Source organism: Sciurus vulgaris (assembly GCF_902686455.1).
Source record: "Sciurus vulgaris genome assembly, chromosome: 3".
In the NCBI taxonomy this organism is placed as follows: Eukaryota; Metazoa; Chordata; class Mammalia; order Rodentia; family Sciuridae; genus Sciurus; species Sciurus vulgaris.
In genome coordinates, this window is record NC_136463.1 from 19,097,327 (window position 1) to 19,119,035 (window position 21,709).

General features: G+C 41.8%; 1 protein-coding gene and 1 pseudogene across 4 annotated transcripts in view; both read right to left on the minus strand.

Annotated features, from left to right (window-relative positions):
- DBF4B (DBF4B-CDC7 kinase regulatory subunit) overlaps positions 1–4,607 on the minus strand; it is a 31,963-nt gene extending 27,356 nt beyond the window's left edge. Inside the window, exons 1-2 of one of the 3 annotated variants that reach the window (XM_079133333.1) lie at positions 4,395–4,607; positions 3,798–3,860 (exon numbers count right to left, since the gene is read on the minus strand). In XM_079133333.1, coding sequence (XP_078989459.1) covers positions 3,798–3,860; positions 4,395–4,455 — 124 coding nt within the window. In that variant the 5' untranslated portion in view covers positions 4,456–4,607. Of the gene's footprint in view, positions 1–3,797; positions 3,861–4,139; positions 4,333–4,379 lie in introns of those variants that run through there. The other 2 variants (XM_079133332.1, XM_079133334.1) reach the window with 2 other exon arrangements.
- Positions 4,608–19,301: 14,694 nt separating this feature from the next.
- On the minus strand, positions 19,302–21,677 carry LOC306657242 (protein FAM118A-like; annotated as a pseudogene). The gene has a single exon. The product of its transcript is annotated as a protein FAM118A-like (transcript).
- Positions 21,678–21,709: the final 32 nt, after the last annotated feature.

Genomic DNA, 21,709 nt, shown 5'->3' on the forward strand with positions numbered 1-21,709 from the left:
CCACCTCCCCTGGCCCTGTCTCAGTCCTCTGAGTCACTGGGATCATAGGCATGCAGTACTGCACCTGGAAAAAAATGCATATCTGAAACTACATATTGAAAGGACGTGTCAGGTCCTTGAAAATTTAACCCAGAATGGCCAACACTAATGCACAGTCTAGTAAATCACTGGAATTTAAAATGACAGGTTTGGATATTTTAAATTTATTCTATTTATTATTATCATTTGCTACTTTTGAGATGGGGTCTTATTATGTTGCCTAGGCTGGTCCCAAACTCAAGTGATCTTCCTGCCTCATTCTCTTGAGTAGTTGGGAATACAGGTACATACCGCCACAACCAGGCTTTGACAATTTTTAAAAAGCTTCCTAACTTGGTATATTTTTTATGTTATTTTACATTATAACTTGTAAATAAACATTATTATTCAAAGTAGTCAAATATACCATCAAGTGATGAATAGATAAATAAAATGCAGTTATATCTGTAAAAGGGAATGTTATTTAACCACAAAAAGGAAATATGTGAGGCTGAAAGTGTGACTCAGTGGTGGAGCACATGCTTAATATACAGATGGCGCTGAGTTGGTTGATGCCCAGAATTTAAAGGAAAAAATGATTCATGGTGCAACTGGATGAACTGTGAAAATACTATGCTATATGAAAGAAATCAGTCACAAAAGAGTATATATTATGTGAGTTCATTTATATAAAATGCCCAGAAGAAGCAAACTTTTTTTTGCAGTGCTGGGGATTGAACTCAGGGCTTTGTGCTTGCAAGGCAAGCATTCTACCAACTGATCTATATTCCCAGCCCAGAAGCAAACTTATAAGGACAGAAAGTAGATTAGTAGATATCTAGGTCTGGGAGATTAGGGGAAAATTGGGAGTGATTTTTAGAAGATATGGGCTCCTTTTTGGGGTGATAAAAAGTGTTCTAAAATTGAACTTTGGAGATGGCTGCACAACTCTATGAATATGAAAAGTTGTACACTTTATAAAGGGTGAAATGTGTGACATGTGGACCATATCTCAATAAAACTATGAAAAAATGTAAACCTGTATATCTTCATAGTCTCAAAGTATCTCTTAAAATAGTTAACAGTAACTACAGTGGAGAAATCTGACAGATACCACTTTGGTCATGTGATTAAAGTTAATGTGACGAAAAATGAGACATCCTCATCATGTGCCTCCTGACCCATGTACTTGGAAGGGCACAACATCAAATGCCAAAATGCATAACCTGAATTCATAGGACATGTCAAACAAAACCCAAACTGAGGGTTATTCTGTTTTTCAAAGGTACTGAGGTCATGAAAGACAAAGAAAGAAGGACAAATTCCTCTCAAGACACTAAAGAGATATGACAGCTAAAATAATGTATGATCTTAGATTGGATCTTAAACTAGAAAAAGGACATTGGGGGACAACTGGTAAAATGTGAATAAGGGGGTGGGGTGCAGTTCAGTGGTAGAGAGCTGGCTTAGAATGCTTGAGGACCTGGGTTTGATCCTCAGCAACACAAAAACACAAAAAGAAATGCAGAGGATAGGGAAAGAAGAGCCAACAGTAGCAGAGGAGTTATAAAGGGGAAATAAATGGAGGGTAGAAAATACTTGAAGAAATAATGATCCAGACTTCTGAATAAGTGTAGAGGGTGAATGAAGAACTTCTGTTCTCATTCCAAATCTCCCTAAAATTACACACACACAATGTATAAAGGCACTGGCAAAAAGCTGACAACAGGCAAGAGGAGATTCTATGAAATTTTGGAAATTGGAAAGTAGATGGGTGATTAACACCACACAGGAAGGCCAGCGAGAACCACATCCTAAGCCAATAAGAAGCAACTAATTAGGGATGAAAGGTCCTGAAATTAGGAGGATCAGATACAGCAGAATGCTAAAATGAACAGTGAGCTAAAGAGAGTATTATTTGAAAGCTTTTAAGAGGAACAGTTAGCTTCTCAGAATCTTCTCCCGCCCCAGCAGAAGGCTACAGCTCTGGTTTTAATTGGGGGAAATTTTGCCTCTAGGGGAAATTTGAAAATGACTGGAGACTTTTTTGGTTGTCACAATTGGGAAGTGGGTGTGCTACTGGCATCTAGTGAGTAGACAGGGATGCTGATTAACATCTTACAAAGCACAGGATAACTCCTGCAAGAAAGAATTATCTGGCCCAAAATGTCCATTGTATCAGGGCTGAAGAAACCCTTGCCTGGAGGGATACTGCACAGTGAGAGCAGGCATAAGGACCTCATGAAAACCCAGGGGTTTAAAAAGAATTTCTATACTGAACTGTGAGACATGCAGATCTCTCCCCTCAATGGGATCCCAAATACTGACAATTAAGCTTATAATTACTAAATAGAGGATTGGAGGATTCCTTTGTATGGAACTAACTGGCCCATGACAAACAAACAAACAAAAACAAATTAGTGATACTGGAGGTCCCTCCCCCCAAAAATTGCCAGGATCTAACCTGATCACCTATAATGAAGTCACTAGCCAACAACTCCTTCTGCCAGGAACTTTCATTTCACTCTGTGTGTGTGTATGTGTGTGTGTGTGTGTAATTAAGGACTGAACACTGGAATGCTCTACCACTGAGCTATGTCCCCAGTCCTTTTTATTGTACTTTGAGACAGGGTCTCTCTAAATTGTCCAAGTTGGCCTCAAACTTGTAATCCTCCTATCTCAGCTTCCTGAGTTGCAAAGAAAACTGGAATTACAGGTCTATCACACCAGCTCAATTAACATCTTACTGCCTTACTCTTTAATATGAAAAGATAACCAAAGATCATTAGACATTTAAAGAAAGCTTCCAACAAGAAATCTGGCTAACAAACGGGGGGGGGGGGGGGGGGGGGGGGGGGGGGGGGAGAGGAAATAGAGATAATGCAAGAAGCAGAAGAAAACTCAACAGAAATAAAAATACCATTAATATTCTGGGAGATAAGAGAACACTTTGCATCCATTAAACACAACAGGACACTATAAGGAAGAAAACACACAGAAGAAAAAGCTCTAAGAAATTTATACATCTGAGGGAAGGGGAGCAGTGGCAGCTGCCTGTAATCCTGGCAACTCAGGAGGCTGAAGAAGGAGGATCACAAGATCATTCTATTTTTTAAAAAATATTTTTAGTTGTAGATGGGTACAATACCTTATTTCATCTATTTTTATGTGGTGCTGAGGATTGAACCCAGTACCTCACACATGATAGGCAAGTGCTCTACCACTGGACGACAACCCCAGCCCATACTTCAGCATTTTAATACAAGGGTGACATAAAGATATTCTCAGGCATATAAGCTTCAGAAAGTTTATGACAGAGTTCCGTTTTGAAAACACTCTTGAAGAAAAATCTCCAACAAAAAGAGAATGAGATCCAGAAAGTAAGTAACAAGATACAAGAAGGATGGATAAGTAACTTATTGAAGTGTATTATTATTTAAAATGTAACAATCCAGAAGGAAAACTAGATGATGCTAAAGAAACGCTTGAGGAAAGGCATACAGGAGTAATCATGTGTTAAAATACTGATCTAATTGGGTATCCATGTTTAAGTTTAGTGATAAACTAACCATGAATATGGGTTTAATAAATTACTCCATAAATTTACCATAAATTCCTAAATGACCTATGACACCATCAAAACACACACACACACACACACACAATTAGAAGACTCCAACAGAGTTCAAACTTCTCTGCCTTCCAAGAGGCCCTGAGGCAGGGGTGGCAGCTGAGCTATCTCCCCAGCCCCTCATCCTTAGTTTTGACCAGTTTCCCACCTGGGTCTGGAACTCGGAGTCCACTCTCAGCCATGAAACTCTCCAGCCCGAAGTAACTGTTGCCTGAGAAAGGAGAGAACAGCAGCTCAAACATCTTCCCCTGACTCCGACCTTCCATCTTTCCTTCTCGCACCCCCGCCCCGCCTCCGCCTCCCAAACTCCACACAATTCGCCATCGCGACTTCCTGGAACAGCACGACTCGTTCGGACCCACATTCCATATCAACTCTCACGCCTCCTTCCAGGCTGGTCCCTCAGGCCCTCCGCCCCCCGCCCTTCAGATTCCGCTCCCTCAATTCCCGGGACCTCTCGGTCATCGCTTGTACATCTCACTTCCCGTACCTCCCTCTCGGCTCTTTCCCGGCCGTCTCTCAGCCCCCTTTGAGACCCCTGTCGCCTCAACGCCAGTGACCTGTTTAGTCTCTCAACTCCTGCGACCCCTCCTGGGCGCCTCTGCCCTCCTCAGCTTCTGCACGTATCCACTCAATTCCTAAACCCACTTCCCAATCCCGTATCTTTTCAACTCTTCTGACCCCTGCCGCCTTCCTTCTTACCCCTCTCTCCCCTTCCCGGCATCCGTACCCTTTCCCCGCTCACTCATCAAATCTCGGCTCCTTCTCGGCCTCCGTACTCCGTCCTCAAGGTCTCTGGTTTTCATTCGCGGGCTCCTCTGGCTCTCCGGGATTTCTAAGTCTGGTTGTTTCTGTGCAACTGCAATATTCTCCAGGCGCCCTTCGCCGCGGCTTCGGTTTAAATTTCCTGCCGGCTCCGCCCTCCAGTGTAAAAGCCGCAAATCTGCCCTATGGTGTCCCTGGGCGGACAATATTAATTCGGCCTCTCCTTCCCTCTCCACCCCTGCATCCACCTCGCCTTCGGCCCCACCCTCTGTAGCTAGCTTTTCATTTCTCGAAGTTTCATTGGCTGGAGGGTTTTGGGCCTTATTGACCGGCCAGCTGGGAACTAATGGTAGTATTTTACTGATTCTTCACACTGCCTGGTTTGAAATTTCTAGGAGTTAGAATAATAAATAACAAAATAAGCCTAAGATTAATATACTCTTTGCAGTTTACGTACAAGTTTCATATACACAGCTTTTCATCTTCACTTCTTTGTCCCCCTCCTTTTCTCCATTATCTACTTGATAAAAAACTTTTCATAACAGGTTATCTCCATTTCTCATTTGTTGTTCAACACACCTAGTCCCCACCCCCACCCCCGTTTTTTTTTTTTTTTTTTCTTTCTCTTTCTTTCTTTCTTTTTTTTTTTTTTTCCTTTTCCTTTTCATTTTTTGGACACCGGGGATTGAACAATCCCAGGGATGTTCTATCACTAACCTATATCCCCAGCCCTTCAGCCCTTTTTATTTTTGTTTTTTGAGAGAGCATCTCACCAAGATTTTGAGGCTGGCCTTGAACTTGTGATCCTTCTGCCTCAGCCTTCGGAGTTACTGGGATTACAGACGTGCGTCACCAGTCATCATTTTAAAAATTACACATTAATCCTCACCTGGCTACTCAAACTGTTCAAGTTCAGGTCAACTGAATTCCACATTCCCAAATACTATGATCACACTTCTATCTTCATTGTGTCCAACTTCTAGAACATAGACTATTCCTTCCTTGAAACACTTTCCTCTCTTTGTTTTGGAGATTCAGCACTCTTGTGGTTTTCACCTTACTTGAGGCTCCTCCTCAAGCTCCCTTTGTTGGATTCAAAGCCACTGATCGTTTATACTTGGAGTGCTCCAAAGCATTATCCTTTAGTCTCTTCCTTATCTCCCTGGGACATCTTCAATTCAGTCTATGCTAATGTCCCCAGAATTTATGCTTCTAGCTCTGACCTCTCCCCAGCTCCATGATACAGAAGGCTCAATCCTTGTCTCTCTTGCCAATCCAGTAACAGGGACAAGCTTTTGAGAAAAAGTAAAAAATTATTGATTTGCTAGCAAAGGAAAACCACAGGACTCCTGTTATAGAACTTCCTGGTCAGAGTGACACAGGGCTTTTAAAAGAATAATACAAGGGCTGGGATCCAACTATTAACAGTAGATATGATTAATTAGTGCCCACTAGGTGTCTGTGAAAAAGCTGTTGCTCCATTTCCCAGATTTGGAGTTTCTTTATTCTTGTGGGTAGTGACATTCTTCTGTGTAGTGAAGGACACCATAGCTTAACCTGGAACAGAAAAAAATGTTAAGTTTGTTTCCCCTGCTTTCAGGGAGGGGAGAAGGGGAAAAAGAAGAAAGAAGACAAAATGTTAGGTTTAAAATAAGCTACCTGAGGTCAAGCAACACATTTTGTACTCAAAACATAAACTGGACCCTTAATTCTGCAATACACCCAGACTTTCAGGAGTCAATGGAATTTCAAAATTTGGATGTCTGACAGGTACCTTATGCTTAACATGTTCAAAATAAAACATTTGTTTCATTCCCCTTCTCAAAATAAAAAAACAACTATTCTTTTCCCAGCCTTTCCCTTTTCAGTAAATGTCATTGTCATTCACCAAGTTGTTCAAACCAAAAACTTGGAGGTTATCTTCTAGTACTTTCCCTTAAGTTCATCCTTACTCCAAAAAAAAAAAAACCCTATAACCCTGCCTCCTAAGTACATTTTGAATCAAACCACTGCAGCCACCCTACTTCAAGTCACATTTCTTGCCTAGAGTACTGCAGTCAATTCCTAACATTGCTTCTACTCCTGGGTAGCTTCCTACTGTCTCCAACATAATCCATTGTCCATTGGACAACCAGAATGATATTTTTCAAACCCCCTATAGATGTGTTTATAGTACATACACATAGTATCCCTTCCAGTGGGGCCCTCCCTTGAGGAAGAGTGCACATTCCAGCCCTGACAAATAATAGTGTGGCCAAGTGAATTGCTTTGGTTCTTGAAAAAACAAAACAAAACAAAACAAAACAAAAAACAATCAACAACAACAATAACAAAAAAACCCCACATTATTTCCAAGTAGAGATTTTAAGTTTTAAAAGTCAGGAGGGGGCTGGGGAGATAGCTCAGTTGGTAGAGTGCTGGCCTTGCAAGCACAAGGCCCTGGGTTCAATCCCCAGCACCACCAAAAGGGGGAAAAAAAAAAAAAAAAAGTCAGGAGGGTTGGCCATATTCCTTTTTCCCCAATCAACATAACTAGAAATGTCCCAGCTAGAGGCTGTCAATGTCAAAACTTGGGTTCCTTAGTGAAGACATGGAACAGAACCCTGAGCAAAAATAAACCTTTGTTGTCAACTATTGAGATTTCGGGACCATTTGTTACTATATCATAATCTAATTCAAGTTTCTCAAAGTGTAGTTCAGGGTCCCTCTCCCCCAAGAGGATTCCATCAGGTCAAAACTTTTCTTCTCTGTACTGGGGATTGAACCCAGAAGCAATTGACCACGAAGTTACACCTCCAGTCTATTTTATATTTTATTTGGAGGCAACATTTCACAATGTTACCCAGGTTGGCTTTGAACTTGTGATCCTCCTGCCTTAGCCTTCCAAGTCACTGAGATTAGTCATGTATACCTTGCCGGGCAAAGGTCAAAACTAATTTTTAGAGTAATACTGAGAAATTATTTTCCATATTCACCCTCATTTCCTGATGAATGTTTGGTAGAATGTGCAGAAGCAGAAATGGGAATCCAACTGTATTCTGTTAAACCAGGTATTAAAGAGATTTGCAGGGGTCTGAGGTTGTGGATCAGTGTTGGAGCACTCACCTAGTACGCATGAGGCCCTGGGTTTGATCCTCAGCACCACAAAAAAATGAAATAAAGGTATTGTGTCCACCTACAATTAAAATATATGTATATAAAAATTTTAATAAAAGATAGATATTTGCAAAAGTTAAGCAATGCCATTCTTCTTATTATTTTTATTTTGGAATGCAGGCCCATCCTATCAGCCTGTAAGAAGTGGGATATGGAGGAGCTACAGGAGACCCTCTCCAGGTTTGGCACTCAAACGTAGCTGATGACAAATCCTGACTCTGAATAACTGAGGTTCTTCATGTGTCTTGGGGCACTGTTTTGCTTGCTGGGATTAAGATGGACTTCATTCTCAGTGTTACAGATTATGATTTTTTTTTACATCATACAAATATCCAGCACATTGACAGAGTTGACATCTTCAGACAAACTATTAGTTTCCTTATTTTAACAAATCATAGTGCTTATATCTGTAAGTGCGAAAGGATGAGAAGCAGACCTCAATGGATTCAGAGGAGCCTTTATTCATTTGTGGACTTGGGCACTGTCAGGGCTCACTTTCCAGATGTGAAAATGGCCAACAGTTACAGAGGGGATTTTGGTTTTATAGGGTAAGACTAATTTGCTGTGGGGGAATACGGAAAACCGCCACTTCTTTGCCTGGCTGCTCCAAGCGGCTCCGCAGCCGCTTCTCTTACAGCCCAACCAGCGGGACAAAAGACACGTACACTTCAGAGGTTCATGAAGCAGCTTCCCCTTTATTCAAATAACACCCTCAATATATAAGCAGTCTCATGCATAAGCAATTGTGACCAGATATGTCCATCCCATCCTGTTAAAGGTCAAGCGATCACTCGCTCAAGCATACATGTAAAGTATATCTGTCCACGCGCAGAACTGATTATCATACAGCCAATTGTAAATGCTTCCTGCCTCTCTCCAGGCATAATCAGGACGCTGTTTGCTCTCTGCCAGTAGCCATCTTTAGATGCACGTGGCGTAACCCTGGGCCCCGGGTCTCGCCCGCCGCAACTCCCCCTTTCTGTTTATAAAAGGGACCGTGCCTGTCTTAGGTTGTCCACGGCAGAGCAACATCCTTACCCATCATTGGACAATGAGGCTCTAGCCCTCATTTCCTGTCTTAGGTTGGTATGAGCTCCCCATGAATCTTACCCGTCATTGGCTACCAGTCCAGCATATTTAACCAGACTTGGGGGATGGGCCAGCATCAATTGCAACGAGAGCTTGGCGAATAATGGCTGTTTCTCTGCGCGGATGTATATGCATTTTGTATATGCACAGGACAGATACAACACACAAGAGACCTCCCTGGACAAAAACCCAAACCATTCTTTTCCCCATTGAACAGCGGACTGCAGAAATGTGGCTAAATGTTGTAAAAATAGGAGGATATAGAATAGAGGAGTTGGTAAGGGGTACAGGATAGGGCCACATCTTCACTATCTCCCATAGTTCACGTGAGTCTCCTCCATTAATTTGGCAAGAATTCGCCAGCACCATCAGCGGGAGAAGCCTCCTCATCTTCTTCCTGTTTTGGGGTCTCTGTTGAGGCCTTGACCAATCTCTCCGGCACCCAAATTGGCGATTGTGTGTCCTGTGGGAAAACACAAACAGACCCTCGGGTCCAGACTAATACCGGATCTGGGCCTTTCCATTGTCCTGATAAAATGTCCTTCCAGAGCACTTGAGGTAGATGCTTTTTATTAGGCTCTGAATGATGGTCAGCAGCCGATCGGCCCTCAGAATCAAGATTTAAAAAATTTAAAATGAACAAGACAACAGACAATTTGTCTTTTGGGGATCTGTATGATGCCCCTATTTCCCCTTTTTGTTTATAAAGCATGTTTTTAAGCGTTAAATGGGCATGCTCAACAATGCTTTGTCCAGGAGGATTATAGGGAATTCCTGTGACATGTTGAATACCAAAGGTGGAACAAAATTGTTTAAAGGCCTGGGACGTATATCCAGGACCATTATCTGTTTTAATTTGTTTGGGAACTCCTAGGATGGAGAAAGAGTGAAAACAGTGTGTTATTACATCTTTGGATTTTTCTCCAGTAAGAGCAGAGGCCATAATAAATCCTGAAAAAGTATCAATAGACACATGAATAAATTGTAGTTTTCCAAATTCTGAATAATGAGTTACATCCATTTGCCAAATATGATTGGGCTGAAGCCCTTTTGGATTTACTCCTAAAGAGGGGTTAGGAATAAGTGTAACACATTTAGCACAAGACTTGACTATGTCCCGAGCTGTTGCCTTAGTAATTTTATAGCGTGTGTGTAGAGTGGAAGCACTACCTGAAATTTGGAATGAAAAGTTTTTGCATTTTCAAGCGTATTAAAGATGTGTGGGTCTCTGGTGGCCATGTCTGTTAAATCATTGTGTAAACTTAAAGGACCTGGAAGGCCAGTATAAGCCCGAACATGCCCAATAAAAAAAGGATTTTTTCTGTCCCAAATAAGTTTTTGTAAACTTTGCAAATATTTAGTAATAGTGGAGGTGAGGGAAAGCAGACCAGTTAATTCTAAATTTTGAACAGCATTAACAACGTATTTGCTATCAGAGAATAGGTTAAAAGGCTCATGGTGGGTTTTGAATACTTCTATAGCTACTAATAATTCCGTTTGTTGTGCAGATAGAGTATTAAACAACAATGTTTCTGTAACATTATCTATAGTAATAGCACCCATACCATTTTTTGATCCATCAGTAAATATAAGGGTGGCTCCTGTAATAGGTTCTTTTCGGGTGACTTTAGGAAAAATTATAGGATGTTGACTCCAAAATTGGAGAAGAGGATCAGATGGCAAATGATTGTCAAACACAGCAGAAGTACTAGTAAAGACTACAGCCCATGAATTTGAATTATTAATAAGATATTGTATCTGATCAGTAGTATATGGAGTAGTGATAGTTGAGGGATGTGATCCAAAGGTGGAAAGGGATACTTTTAACGCCTTAAGGATTAATTCTGCCACAGATTCAGTAAACAAGGCTAAGACCTTGTTAGGGGCATAATTCATGTGAACCCATAGAATAGGACCCTTTTGCCAAAACACTCCTGTGGATAACTTATTTGTGGCCAAGACAATGAATGATAAAGGCTTAGTTAGGTCAATACAATCAAGATGAGCCTTTTCCATAGCTGTTTCAACAAGCTTCAGAGCTGTTTGAGCCTTAGGGGTAAGCACTCACTTAGAAAGAGGGTCAGAATCACCTTTAAGAATATCAAACAGGGGGCCCAAACTTGAGGTGGGTAAATGAAGGTAAGGTCTAATCCAATTAATATCACCCCAAAGTTTTTGAAAATCATTTAAAGTTCTAAGCTCGTCCACCTGAACGGTAATTTTTGCAGGTTTAACCATAGTTTGATTTATGATAGATCCCAGGAAGTTTTTGGTGTCTGTGAATTGTACTTTATTAATGGCAATATGTAAGCCCCATCTTTCAAGTGACTTTAATAAGGAATTATAACATTGCTCTAAGACAGGTTTTTCCTTCTGAGCTAGCAAAATATCATCCATATAATGATAGATTAAAAGTTGAGGGTTTGCTAGGCGTATAGGTTCCATGGCCTTGCCTACATATATTTGACACATGGTAGGGCTATTGGCCATGCCTTGCGGGAGGACTATCCATTCATATCTTTTATTAGGAGAGCTATTATTAAGTGAGGGCACAGTAAATGTGAACTTTTTGGTGTCTGAAGGATGTAACAGAATGGAAAAGAAATAATCTTTTATGTCAATTACAATGGAGGGCCAATTAACTGGGATAGTTGATAAAGTAGGTAATCCTAATTGAATAGGTCCCATGGGCTCCATTATAGAATTTACTGCTCTTAGGTCATGTAAGAGCCTCCATTTTCCTGATTTCTTTTTTATTATAAATATATTTTATTATATAAATATATTTTATTATAAATATATTTTATTATAAATATTGGTGTGTTGAAAGGAGAGGTGGATGGTTTCACGTGTCCGGCCTCTAGTTGTTTGTTAACCAATTGCTGGGCCACTTCTAATTTGTCTTTTGATAGGGGCCACTGAGGGACCCAGACAGGTTTATCAGATTTCCATGTTATTTTAATTGCTTCAGTGGCCCCTAATGAAAATCCAATCCCTTTCTATCTTGTTTTGGAGTAACTAAAATGGGTGAAGTAGGTCCTTGACTATTTTTTCCAAGACCTTTTCCCCATATGTGTCCTTGGGCTAACATCATTTGATTAGGTTTTGGATTACCATATGGGATCTCGAATGTGAGATGTAAATCCATCTGTTCCATGATATCTCTCCCCCATAAATTTACCGGGAGATGTTCAAGGACATAAGGTTGGACGACACCACTATGACCTTCTTTATCCTTCCATTATAATATGGTTGCACTCTTGTTAGGATTGGAAGCTATACCCAATCTGATCTGCCTGTTGAAGTGGCCAGGCTTTTGGCCATTCTGTAATTTTGATAATACTTTTATCAGCCCCAGTATCTAATAAGCCCTCAAAACTTTTGCCTTCTATCTCTAACTTTGTCATAGGCCTATCTTTTAAATCCCATGTTAACATGACCATATTTTGGCCAGTAGAACCTAACCCTTTATTTCCCCTAATAATATTTTTTAATGGATATTGATCATAGCAACTGGGAAAGACCAACAATTATGCTATGCGATCACCCTGAGCGATTATTGCTACACCTCTTGGTGAAGAAGCAAGGATTTTTATTTCTCCTGTAAAATCAGGGTCTATAACTCCAGGGACAATATTTATATTTAATCCTTTTAAAGCAGAAGAACTCTTACCCAGAACTAGTCCCACTGTTCCTTTAGGTAATGGGCTGACAGCTAAAGTAGGTATTGGCTGTACTCCCATCTCTGGAGTTAATACTGCTCTGGCAGATGCACAGAGGTCCAATCCTGCACTTCCTCTTGTTTGTCTAATTGGGGAGTCAAGGGGTAATGGGTCCGAGGCACAGACTGGATAGCCCCGTATATTTGTGGGCCCCGAGGCTGGGGGCCCTGATTCCCATTTTTTGGAGGTAAAGGGTTACCATCTTTGTCTCTAGTTGATTTACAGTCACTTGCCCAGTGTTTCCCCTTTTTACATCGGGGACATAGTTTTGGCACAGAACCTTGGGGGCAGTCCTTTTTCATGTGTCCAAATTGTTTACATTGATAACACTGTTGGCCTGGGCGGGAACTGGTATTACCTCTAAGACCCTGTGCAAACACTGCAGCCATCACCTGACCTTGAATAAAAGTCTCATTAATATCCCTACAGGCCTTTAAGTAGGCTCCAAGGTCTTTGCTTTTCCAAGGTCCTATTGCCTCTTTACACCATCTATTTGCCTGTTCTTAGGCAAGCTGTTTGACTAAGGGCATCGCCTGGTCCACATCTCCAAATATACATCCTGCTGTTTGAATCAATCTGTCTACAAAATCAGTTTTTTTTTTTTTTTTAATGTGGTGCTGGGGATTGAACCCAGTGCCTGGTGCATGCTAGGTAAGTGCTCTACTACTGAGCCACAACCCCAGCCCATTTACATTTACTTGGGTTTTTTTTTTTTTTTTTTTCCTTTTTTAAAGTCAGGTTTATTAAGGTATAATTTACATTTAATTTACAATAAGTTACCTTTTAAAGTGCAACTGATTTTCACAAAAATGTGCAGTTTGTGTCTACCTCCACAATAAAAATACTCCCCAAAATTTTCCATGTGCCCCTCCCCTCTGAGATCAATCCTCTTCTCTAACCTTCAGTCTTTGGAAGGTTTGTACATATATTGTCATGTCTTTCCTTACACAAATAGCACAATGCCTCCTTGTTTATCAAAGCTGTATGGAGAATCTCAAAATTAAATAATGTGAATCCTCCAACTATACTTTCCTTTTTTAAAATATTTTTTTCTAGTTGTCAATGGGTCTTTTATTTATTTATATGTGGTGCTGAGTATCAAACCCAGAGCCTCACACATGCTTACTTGGGTTTTTATATCTTGGTTAATATCTAGACAATTTCCATTCATGATGGTGATTTTTAAGTTTCCCAGATCTTTTTTCTTTTGTTACCACAGAGTGAACCCAGGGGCACTTTACCTCTGAGCTACATCCCCAGATCTTTTTAAAATTTTGATACAGGATTTCACTGAGTTGCTAAGGCTGGACTTTCAATCCTCCTGCCTCAGCCTCTCAAGTCACTGGAATTATAGGCACGGGCAGGCTAACATCCACGTTAAAGAGAGCCATGTAAACAATAAAATATGGAGGGAATGACAATGTGTGACTTATGAGGCTAGGTCATAAAAGACATTTTGACATCTGGTATTGCTGTTTCTTGGATCCTGCTCCTGGAGAAGTCAGCAGTCATGACACGAGGACTCAAGCATGCTTGTGGTGAGGCTAACGTGGAGAGGAACCGAGGTTTCCTGCTGACAGCCAGGAAGCACCAATTTGCCACTCCTGATTGAGTCATCTTGCAACCAGATCCTTCAGTCCTGGTGTAGCCTTCAGCTGACTGCAACTTCAGGAAAGAACCTAAGCCAGCCAAACTGCTTCCAAATCCTAGACCCACAGAAACCCAGAGAAAAGAAATGATGAGTCCTATTTTAACTCACTGCTATAGTTTGGATCTTGGATGCCCCTCCAAAGGGCCAGGTGTTAGAGGCTGCGTTCCCAGTTTGGAACTGTTGGGAGGTGGTGATACCTTTAAGAGGTGGGGCTTAGTGGGAGTCTTCAGGTATCTGAGGGCATGCCCTGAAGTGGATTATGGAACCCCAGTCTCTTCATTGCTCCTTCACTCCCTGGCCAGTAGCTCAGAGACCCCTCCATTCCTGCCACAACCCAGCTCACCACAGGCCTAAAAGCATTTGGGTGAATTATTATGAACTAAAACTTCCAAAACTGTGAATCAAAATACACGTTTTCTTTTTACAAACTATCTCAGGTATTTATTATGGTGATAGAAAGCTGACTAACATAATCACTAAACTTTGGGAGTGGTTTGTTTAGAGCAATAGAAAAATAAACATAAAAAAGTTGCTTGGAATCCTCAATTAATTAACATGTAAAAGGACCCTCCCCCAAACAAAAATTCTTTAAGATTGACTAATCTAGCATGTTCTGATATAAATCAAATCACCCTCCTTTTCAAAAACTCCCAATGGCTTCCTCCGCATACCTCTCTTTTTCTGTCTTGACAAGTCAAGCTCACTCTCCTTAGGGCATTTGCTTTAATGATTTCATTTTCCAGATCTTCTTTCAGGGATCAAATCTCACTCTTGAGGTGCTGGGAATTGAACCCAGGGCCTTGTGCGGCAAGCACTCAACCAACTGAGCTATATCCCTAGCCCAAATCTCACCCTTTCAGATAGGACTTCCCAGACCATCTAATCTAATACTAGCGCACACATTCCATGCCAGGCACACTACCTTCCTTTGTTTTCTCTTTAGTTTTTACCATTATCAGGAAGGATCTTGTTTTACTGACTTAACTGTTTCTCCATTCCCTAGAATGTAAGCCCATAAGAAGGATCGAGTCTGTTTTAGTCACTGCTATATCCCCAAAGTAAAAATCCTACTTGGAAGATAGTAGGTACTTCGTGAATTTTTGATGGGTGAATGAATCTGATTTCAGGTTTTCATTTGTAAAATGAGGATAATATTATCTACCAGGCAGTGAGATTTTAAGAGTAAATATGTGTTTAGTACATAGTCAGTGACCAAAAATAATGTTTTTTACTTGATAAAAGATAAAATATTGAGATAAGTCAGTTGCTTTGTTTGCTTGTGGTACTGGTAATTGAACACAGGGGCACTCTAATACTGAGCTATGTCCTTTGCCCTTTTTAATTTGGTAGTGGAACTTTTTAAATTATTTATTTTTTGGTAGTGGGGATTTAACCTACGGGTGCTTTACCACTGAGCTAAATCCCCAGCCCTTTGATTTTTATTTTGAGACAGGATCTCACTAAATTGCCCAGACTAGCTTCAATCTTGGATCCTTCTACCTCAGCCTCCTAAGCAGCTGAATTATAGGTGTGTATAGACCACCACACCTGGTATGATAATCCAAATTTTTTTCTCCCCATTTTTCTCAATTTCTTAGGGGAAAGGACTTAGATTAAAAAATACACACACAGAACTAGCCCTGGATAAATTCCTAAAACTGCCAAAAAAAAACCAAACAAACAAAAATTCCACAGGACATTATATTTCAGTTCATATCACAGAACAAGAAATGATTTTACAATCTCTAAAAAGTTGTACAAGCCAGGCAGGGTGGTGCCTGCCTGTAATCCCAGTGGCTGGAGGGAGTGTGGAGGGCGGGTTGGGTGAGGCAGGAGTGCAAATTCAAAGCCAGCTTTAGCAATTTATCAAGGCCCTAAGCAATTTTGTGAGACCCCTGTCTCTCAAAATAAAAAATAAAAGGGTTTGGGAGGGGCTGGGGATGTGGCTCAGTAGTTAAGTGCCCCTGGATTCACTCCCCAGTACCAAAAAAGAAAAAGAAAAAAACAAAAAAACAAAAGAGAGAGACAGAGAGAGAAATAGATAAGTAAATTTTACTAATATTTGGTAAACAGATTGACATTGGTGCCCTCTCTGGGCCTCTAAGTCACACACATCCTGAGTTATACAGGGCAGATGAGGTGTCTGGGTAAGGAATAAGGGAGTTTCCTATCTGGAGGGACTGTGCTTTTTTTTTTTTTTTTTTTTTTTGGTATCAGAGATGGAACCCAGGGACACTTAACCACTGAGTCACATCCTCAGCCCCTTCTATTTTTTATTTTGAGACAGGGTCTTGCCAAGTTGCTTAGGATCTTGCTAAATTGTTGAGGCTGGCCTGGAATTTGTGATCCTCCTGCCTCAGCCTCTCAAGCTGCTGGGATTATAAGCATGTACCACCATGCCCTGCTATTGTGGTTGTTTTGTTCAGTGTCTTATGGTATGTTTGTTTTTCAGGGTTCTACGGAGTTTACATTATGTATAGGTAAATGGATTTACACATTATGCTCTTTGGATTCAATTTTCCTATTCTCCCAAAGTGGACAAGGGGTTTAAGAAGCAACAGATTACAATATCTAAAAATCCTAATGAATCACATACAAGTGAACACTCCAGGCACAAACCCTTTGGTTCAGGGAAAATCTGTTCAGTGTAGAGGAGTTAGCTAGTCAGAGTATGAGAAAAATCATCACTTTTTAAGAGAAGCTGTTGCCACCAAGAGCTTTGTATGCCTGTGTGGTACTGGGGATGGAACCCAGGGGTGCTCTACCACTGAGCTACATCCCCAGACCTCTTTGTTTTTATTTTGAGAAAGGGTCCTGCTAAGTTGCCCAGGCTGGCCTCAGACTTGCAATTCTCCTGCCTCAGCCTCCTGAATAACTGGGATTGCAAGTGTGCACCACTGCACCCAGCAAACAGCCCATTTTGAAGACAGATATCTGGAAATATTTTGAATATTTTGATACTTAAGTGACTTTGTTTCTAATGTATAGGTGTTCCATCTTTAAAAACAAATCTCAGGCTGGGGATATAGCTCAGTTGGTAGAGTGCTTGCCTTGCAAGCACGAGGCCCTGGGTTCAATCCCCAGCACCTCAAAAGGAAAAAAAAAAAAATGTCTCTGGGTTGGGGTTGTGGCTCCATGGTAGAGCACTTGCCCCTCACACATGAGGCACTGGGTTTGATCCTCAGCACCACATAGCGACAACAAATGAACACATAAAGATACTGTGTCCATCTAAAACTAAAATACTTTAAAAATTTCCTTATCTGCACATTTTAAAATCTAAGAAAATAGAATTTTCTAATCCATTTAAAAATATTGCGAACAAGTATCTCAGTGGGTTTCTGTCAAAAATATAAAATGCAATGACTGGATAAAGAAAATGTGGTATATATACACAATGGAGTTATATTCAGCCATAGAGAATGAAATTGTGGCGTTTGTAGGAAAATGGATGGAACTAGAAACCATCATGTTAAGTGAAATAAGTCAAACTCAGAAGGTCAAGGTTCCATTGTTTTGTCTCATATGTGGAAGCCAGAGGAGAAAGGAAAACAGAGGTGGAGGTGGATCTCCTCAAAATCACAGGGAGATCAGTACAGCAAAGGGACCCGGGGTGGAGGCAGGAGGGACGGGGGAAGTGCTGGGGAGTGAGCAATGTTGCCAAATTGTATTGTCATAGTGTGTGCATGAATAATTATGTAATGACGAACCCCATCAATATGTACAACTATAATGCACCAACAAAAAATGTGGAAAAATACATAAAATTCGCCAGTCATGCATATCTATATTCCCAGTGATTTGGGAGGCTGGAGCAGGAGGATTGTAAATTCAAGGGCAGCCCTGGTAACTTATCAAGACCCTCAGAAACTTAGTGACAGCCTACTCAAAATCAAAAATGAAAACCAGGACTGTAGCTCTGGTAAAGTGTCCCTAGGTTCAATCCCCAGTACTGAAAAAAAAAAAAAAAAAGATAAATAAAATGCAATACGTACTGATAAGTTTGCAGCAACAATTGAGAAACATCAGGGAAGACACATATTCCCCCAATTTCAATAAAAGCCTAGATAGGACTGAAAAATGACTATCTAATATTATTAAGTGCAATGATGTAGATTTTAAAAATGGAGAACAACAAATATTTATACTAAACCCATGTGTGTCTATCATCCAGTGCTATTCACATCTTCATCCACTGACTCATGAAACCCAATGACCGAAGTAAATACAACTTGAAACCAAGGACTGAATGAATGTTATACGAAGTATTAAACCAAAATTTTAAGAAATAATTAATATTTAACACTACTGAACTGCGCAAAAATGGTTAGCAATGGTAATTCTTACTTTCACCAAAATTAAAAATATAAATAAACAGGAAGGAAGTAATGAAGCATCTTTAACCACATCTTTTTTTTTTTTTTAACGGTTAAAAAATGTATATTTAGGGCTGGGGAGATAGCTCAGTCGGTAGAGTGCTTGCCTTGCAAGCACAAAGCCCTGGGTTTGATCCCCAGTACCGCAAAAAAAAAAAAAAAAAAAAAAAAAAAGTATATTTAGAATTGGCCAGCTGGGCTGTTTAAATGATCTCAATTTTGTTGGCAACATTCAATGCATCATAATCAGAAGACAGTTGAGCATGCCTTTCTCTCTCCATCAGTTTGATCAGGGTGTTGACCTTGGCCACTTCGATGTCACAAAGCTTCTTCTCAGCCTGTTTGATCTGGTGCTTGTTGACCCTGACATCCACAATGAACACAAGTATGTTGATGTCATCTTCTCTTTCTTTTTCCTTTTTTGTGTGTGATATTGGGGCTTGAACCCAGGGGTGCTTTACCACTGAGCTACCTCCCCAGACCTTTCTATTTTTTAGGACAGGGTCTTGCTAAATTACTGAGGCTGGCCTTGAATTTGCAATCCTCCTGCCTCAGCCTCCCCGGTAACTGGGATTACTGGTATACTTTCTGTTCCAGCAGTTGTCATCTATCTTTGTGGACAACTCAGTGGTCAGGGGGAACTTGATGATGGTATGCTGGCCAAACTTGTTTCTCCTGTGGGTGCTCTTCTGAGAACAGAGCTATCTCTGTAGGTGCAGCAATGTCTTATGCTGCTGGGTTGTGGATGATGCACAGATCTTTTTGTAGCTAGGGATGCCTTTCAGCAATGATTCTTGACCTTCACCACCTTTGCTTTGGCTTGGGGCAGGGCAGGAACTTCCTTCTTCACTTTTAGTGCCATCTGGGTGACCACCACTTTTTTTTTTTTTTTTGATGTTAAATTTTATTTGTGAGCAGAGTGACACAGGTTTGTTGTCCGTGCTTCAGAAGGGGGAAAGTCTCCAGCAGGTCTCTGGCTTCTCCCAGTCCCTGTACATCCCAACCTGACATTGCTTGTGCTTCAGTTTCCCTGTATCAATGGGAGTATCACCGGGCGTGGCAAGAAATGTCACATCAAAGATGGGCAGCCTGAGCTAAAACCCAGCAGGGCTCGTTCTCAAACAGAAGCCTTGGTTTTAAGCCTTCACTGCACCCCACAAGCCTGTGCCCCCAGTGCCCTGAGTGCTCCCAGGGCCCACTGCTGTTGCCATGGCTGTGCCCTGGAAGCGTTAAGTGCAGGGCCTTTTCACAAGGTTTGGCCCCCCTGGCTGCACGTCCCTTACCGTGAACTGTGGGAAGGTAGTTGTAGGAGACAACAGAAAGGTTGGCCCTGACACCAGAGAATTAAGACCTGAAAGCTCGGAACTGACCATCTACAAGTGCAGACCCCGTCTCCTGCCCCGCTTGTACTTTCTCAACTATCAAACACAGTGGACGACTCCCACGGCACTGACCACCGCTTTGGAAAAGACCCTCTGGCTCTTCAGACTTCACACTTCCTAGCAAGAGTTAGGCCTGCCATCTCTTTGGAAGAGAAGTTACCAAGATGATGCAATTCCAAAGAAGCCTGACTGATCAGGTCGTATTTAAAAACGCCATCTTCACTAGTGGGTCCAGTGCCTCGAGTGTCAACTCATCATCTACTATTTAACAACATAACAAATATGTCTTTAAAATGTTTTCTACAGTAAAGATGTTCCACATAAAATAATAAAACTAAGGGTCAAGCTCTTATTTTCTCTTTGGCAACTACTGTTGCTTGAACAATCTTCACTCTCCCCCTGTACTGGAAAAATGTCACCTTGACACAAGAGAGCATGTCAAATAGGAATTGGGAATACCAGGGACATCCCTCCCACTGATTTGGTCCCTGAGGTAGCTGTCCATCAGTCCTTACGAAGTATACCTGAAGTGTGTCCATGTCACTCCCAAGCAGCTGAGCACATCCAGTGGAGCTGTCACCCAGCCATGTGGCTCTTGGGCATGTGACTTGAGGAGGGAGATCCATGTGGAATCCTCTGTACGTTCCTCATCACTTGGGCATGGCACTGTGGTTACAGAAGGCTGGCTTTCAAGTTGTAGATCTTAACTGGTTTACAGATTTCAAGATCCTCCAGCATCATCGGTATCTGACTGTCTGATTCTTTTTGAGCCTTCGATTCCATTCTCTTCCAATTTCCTCTTCGCACAGTCCTGACATGCATTACCCAGTAATGTGGTGCTGACCACTCGCTCTGCATCTGGACTTCGCTGTCTGCAGATCTGAGTGGCAAGGTCTTGCACGTATCCTGGGAAATGGTCAAAACGGTCCCCGTAGGATACCACTTTAATTCCATGTAGAAGCATATCTGCCTGATGCTTAAAGAAATGGTCTTCATTCTCCTTGAGCACCATCATATAGTGCTCCAAGTCCACCTTATTCGGCACCGAGTAAAGGAAGAGAGCTTGGAATATCTGATCACGCAGGGTCTCCCCACAGCCCACGAACAGAAAGGACTTGGTGCGGTACAGGTTCTGTAGAACTTCCATCACTTCTGGGTCTTGAGTGACATCTTTATATCCTGATGGATCCAACACCATCCCGCAGGGGTCTGTGTATAAGCCATGAATATGAAGAACTCCATACTTGATGTGGCCTCTCGCCCACTGAAGTACCTTCGTCTTGTCCTTCAAGTCCAGGGACTCCATGGGCTTGCTCTGTTGCTGCCCAAAGATCTCCAGCAAGTTGTCATAGTTAGTGGTCAACACCATAGTGCCCCTATCCATCAGGCTGAGAATGGACTGTAGCACCACTGGGTTCTGGATATGGTGTTCCAGGCTATCAAAAACCTCCATCAGGCAGTCCTGGAAGAAGTTGGGCTTGGTGTCACCTGTGCGAGGTGACATCTTTCGGATCAGATCATGGGCCACAACCAGCAGATCCCGGTCCTTCGTCACTTTCCTCCGGAACTCGGCAACGTCTCCCGGGTGCAACACCTCCAGCTGCTCTGCAGCCTCGATGACGCCTCAATGCAGCTCCTCCACAAACAGAGGGCAGGGATCCCTGAGGCCACCGCTGCGCTGACACCAGTCCCGATGACCAGGAGCAGCTCCTGAGGTTGTTTCCGGATTAGGCTTTTTAGAAACTTTCTACTTGATTTTTGTTCGTTTCTATTTGTTGTCTTTTCCACTGAATCCATCTGTGAATCCTGCCGCGCCGCCGCGGGCCGCAGCTCGCGCTCCCGCCGCCTCCTCCTGCGCGGTCTACGGCGTCCGGGGTCTCTCGGCGGCCGCGCGGCCCTCGGGCTGCGTGGGGCGGCGG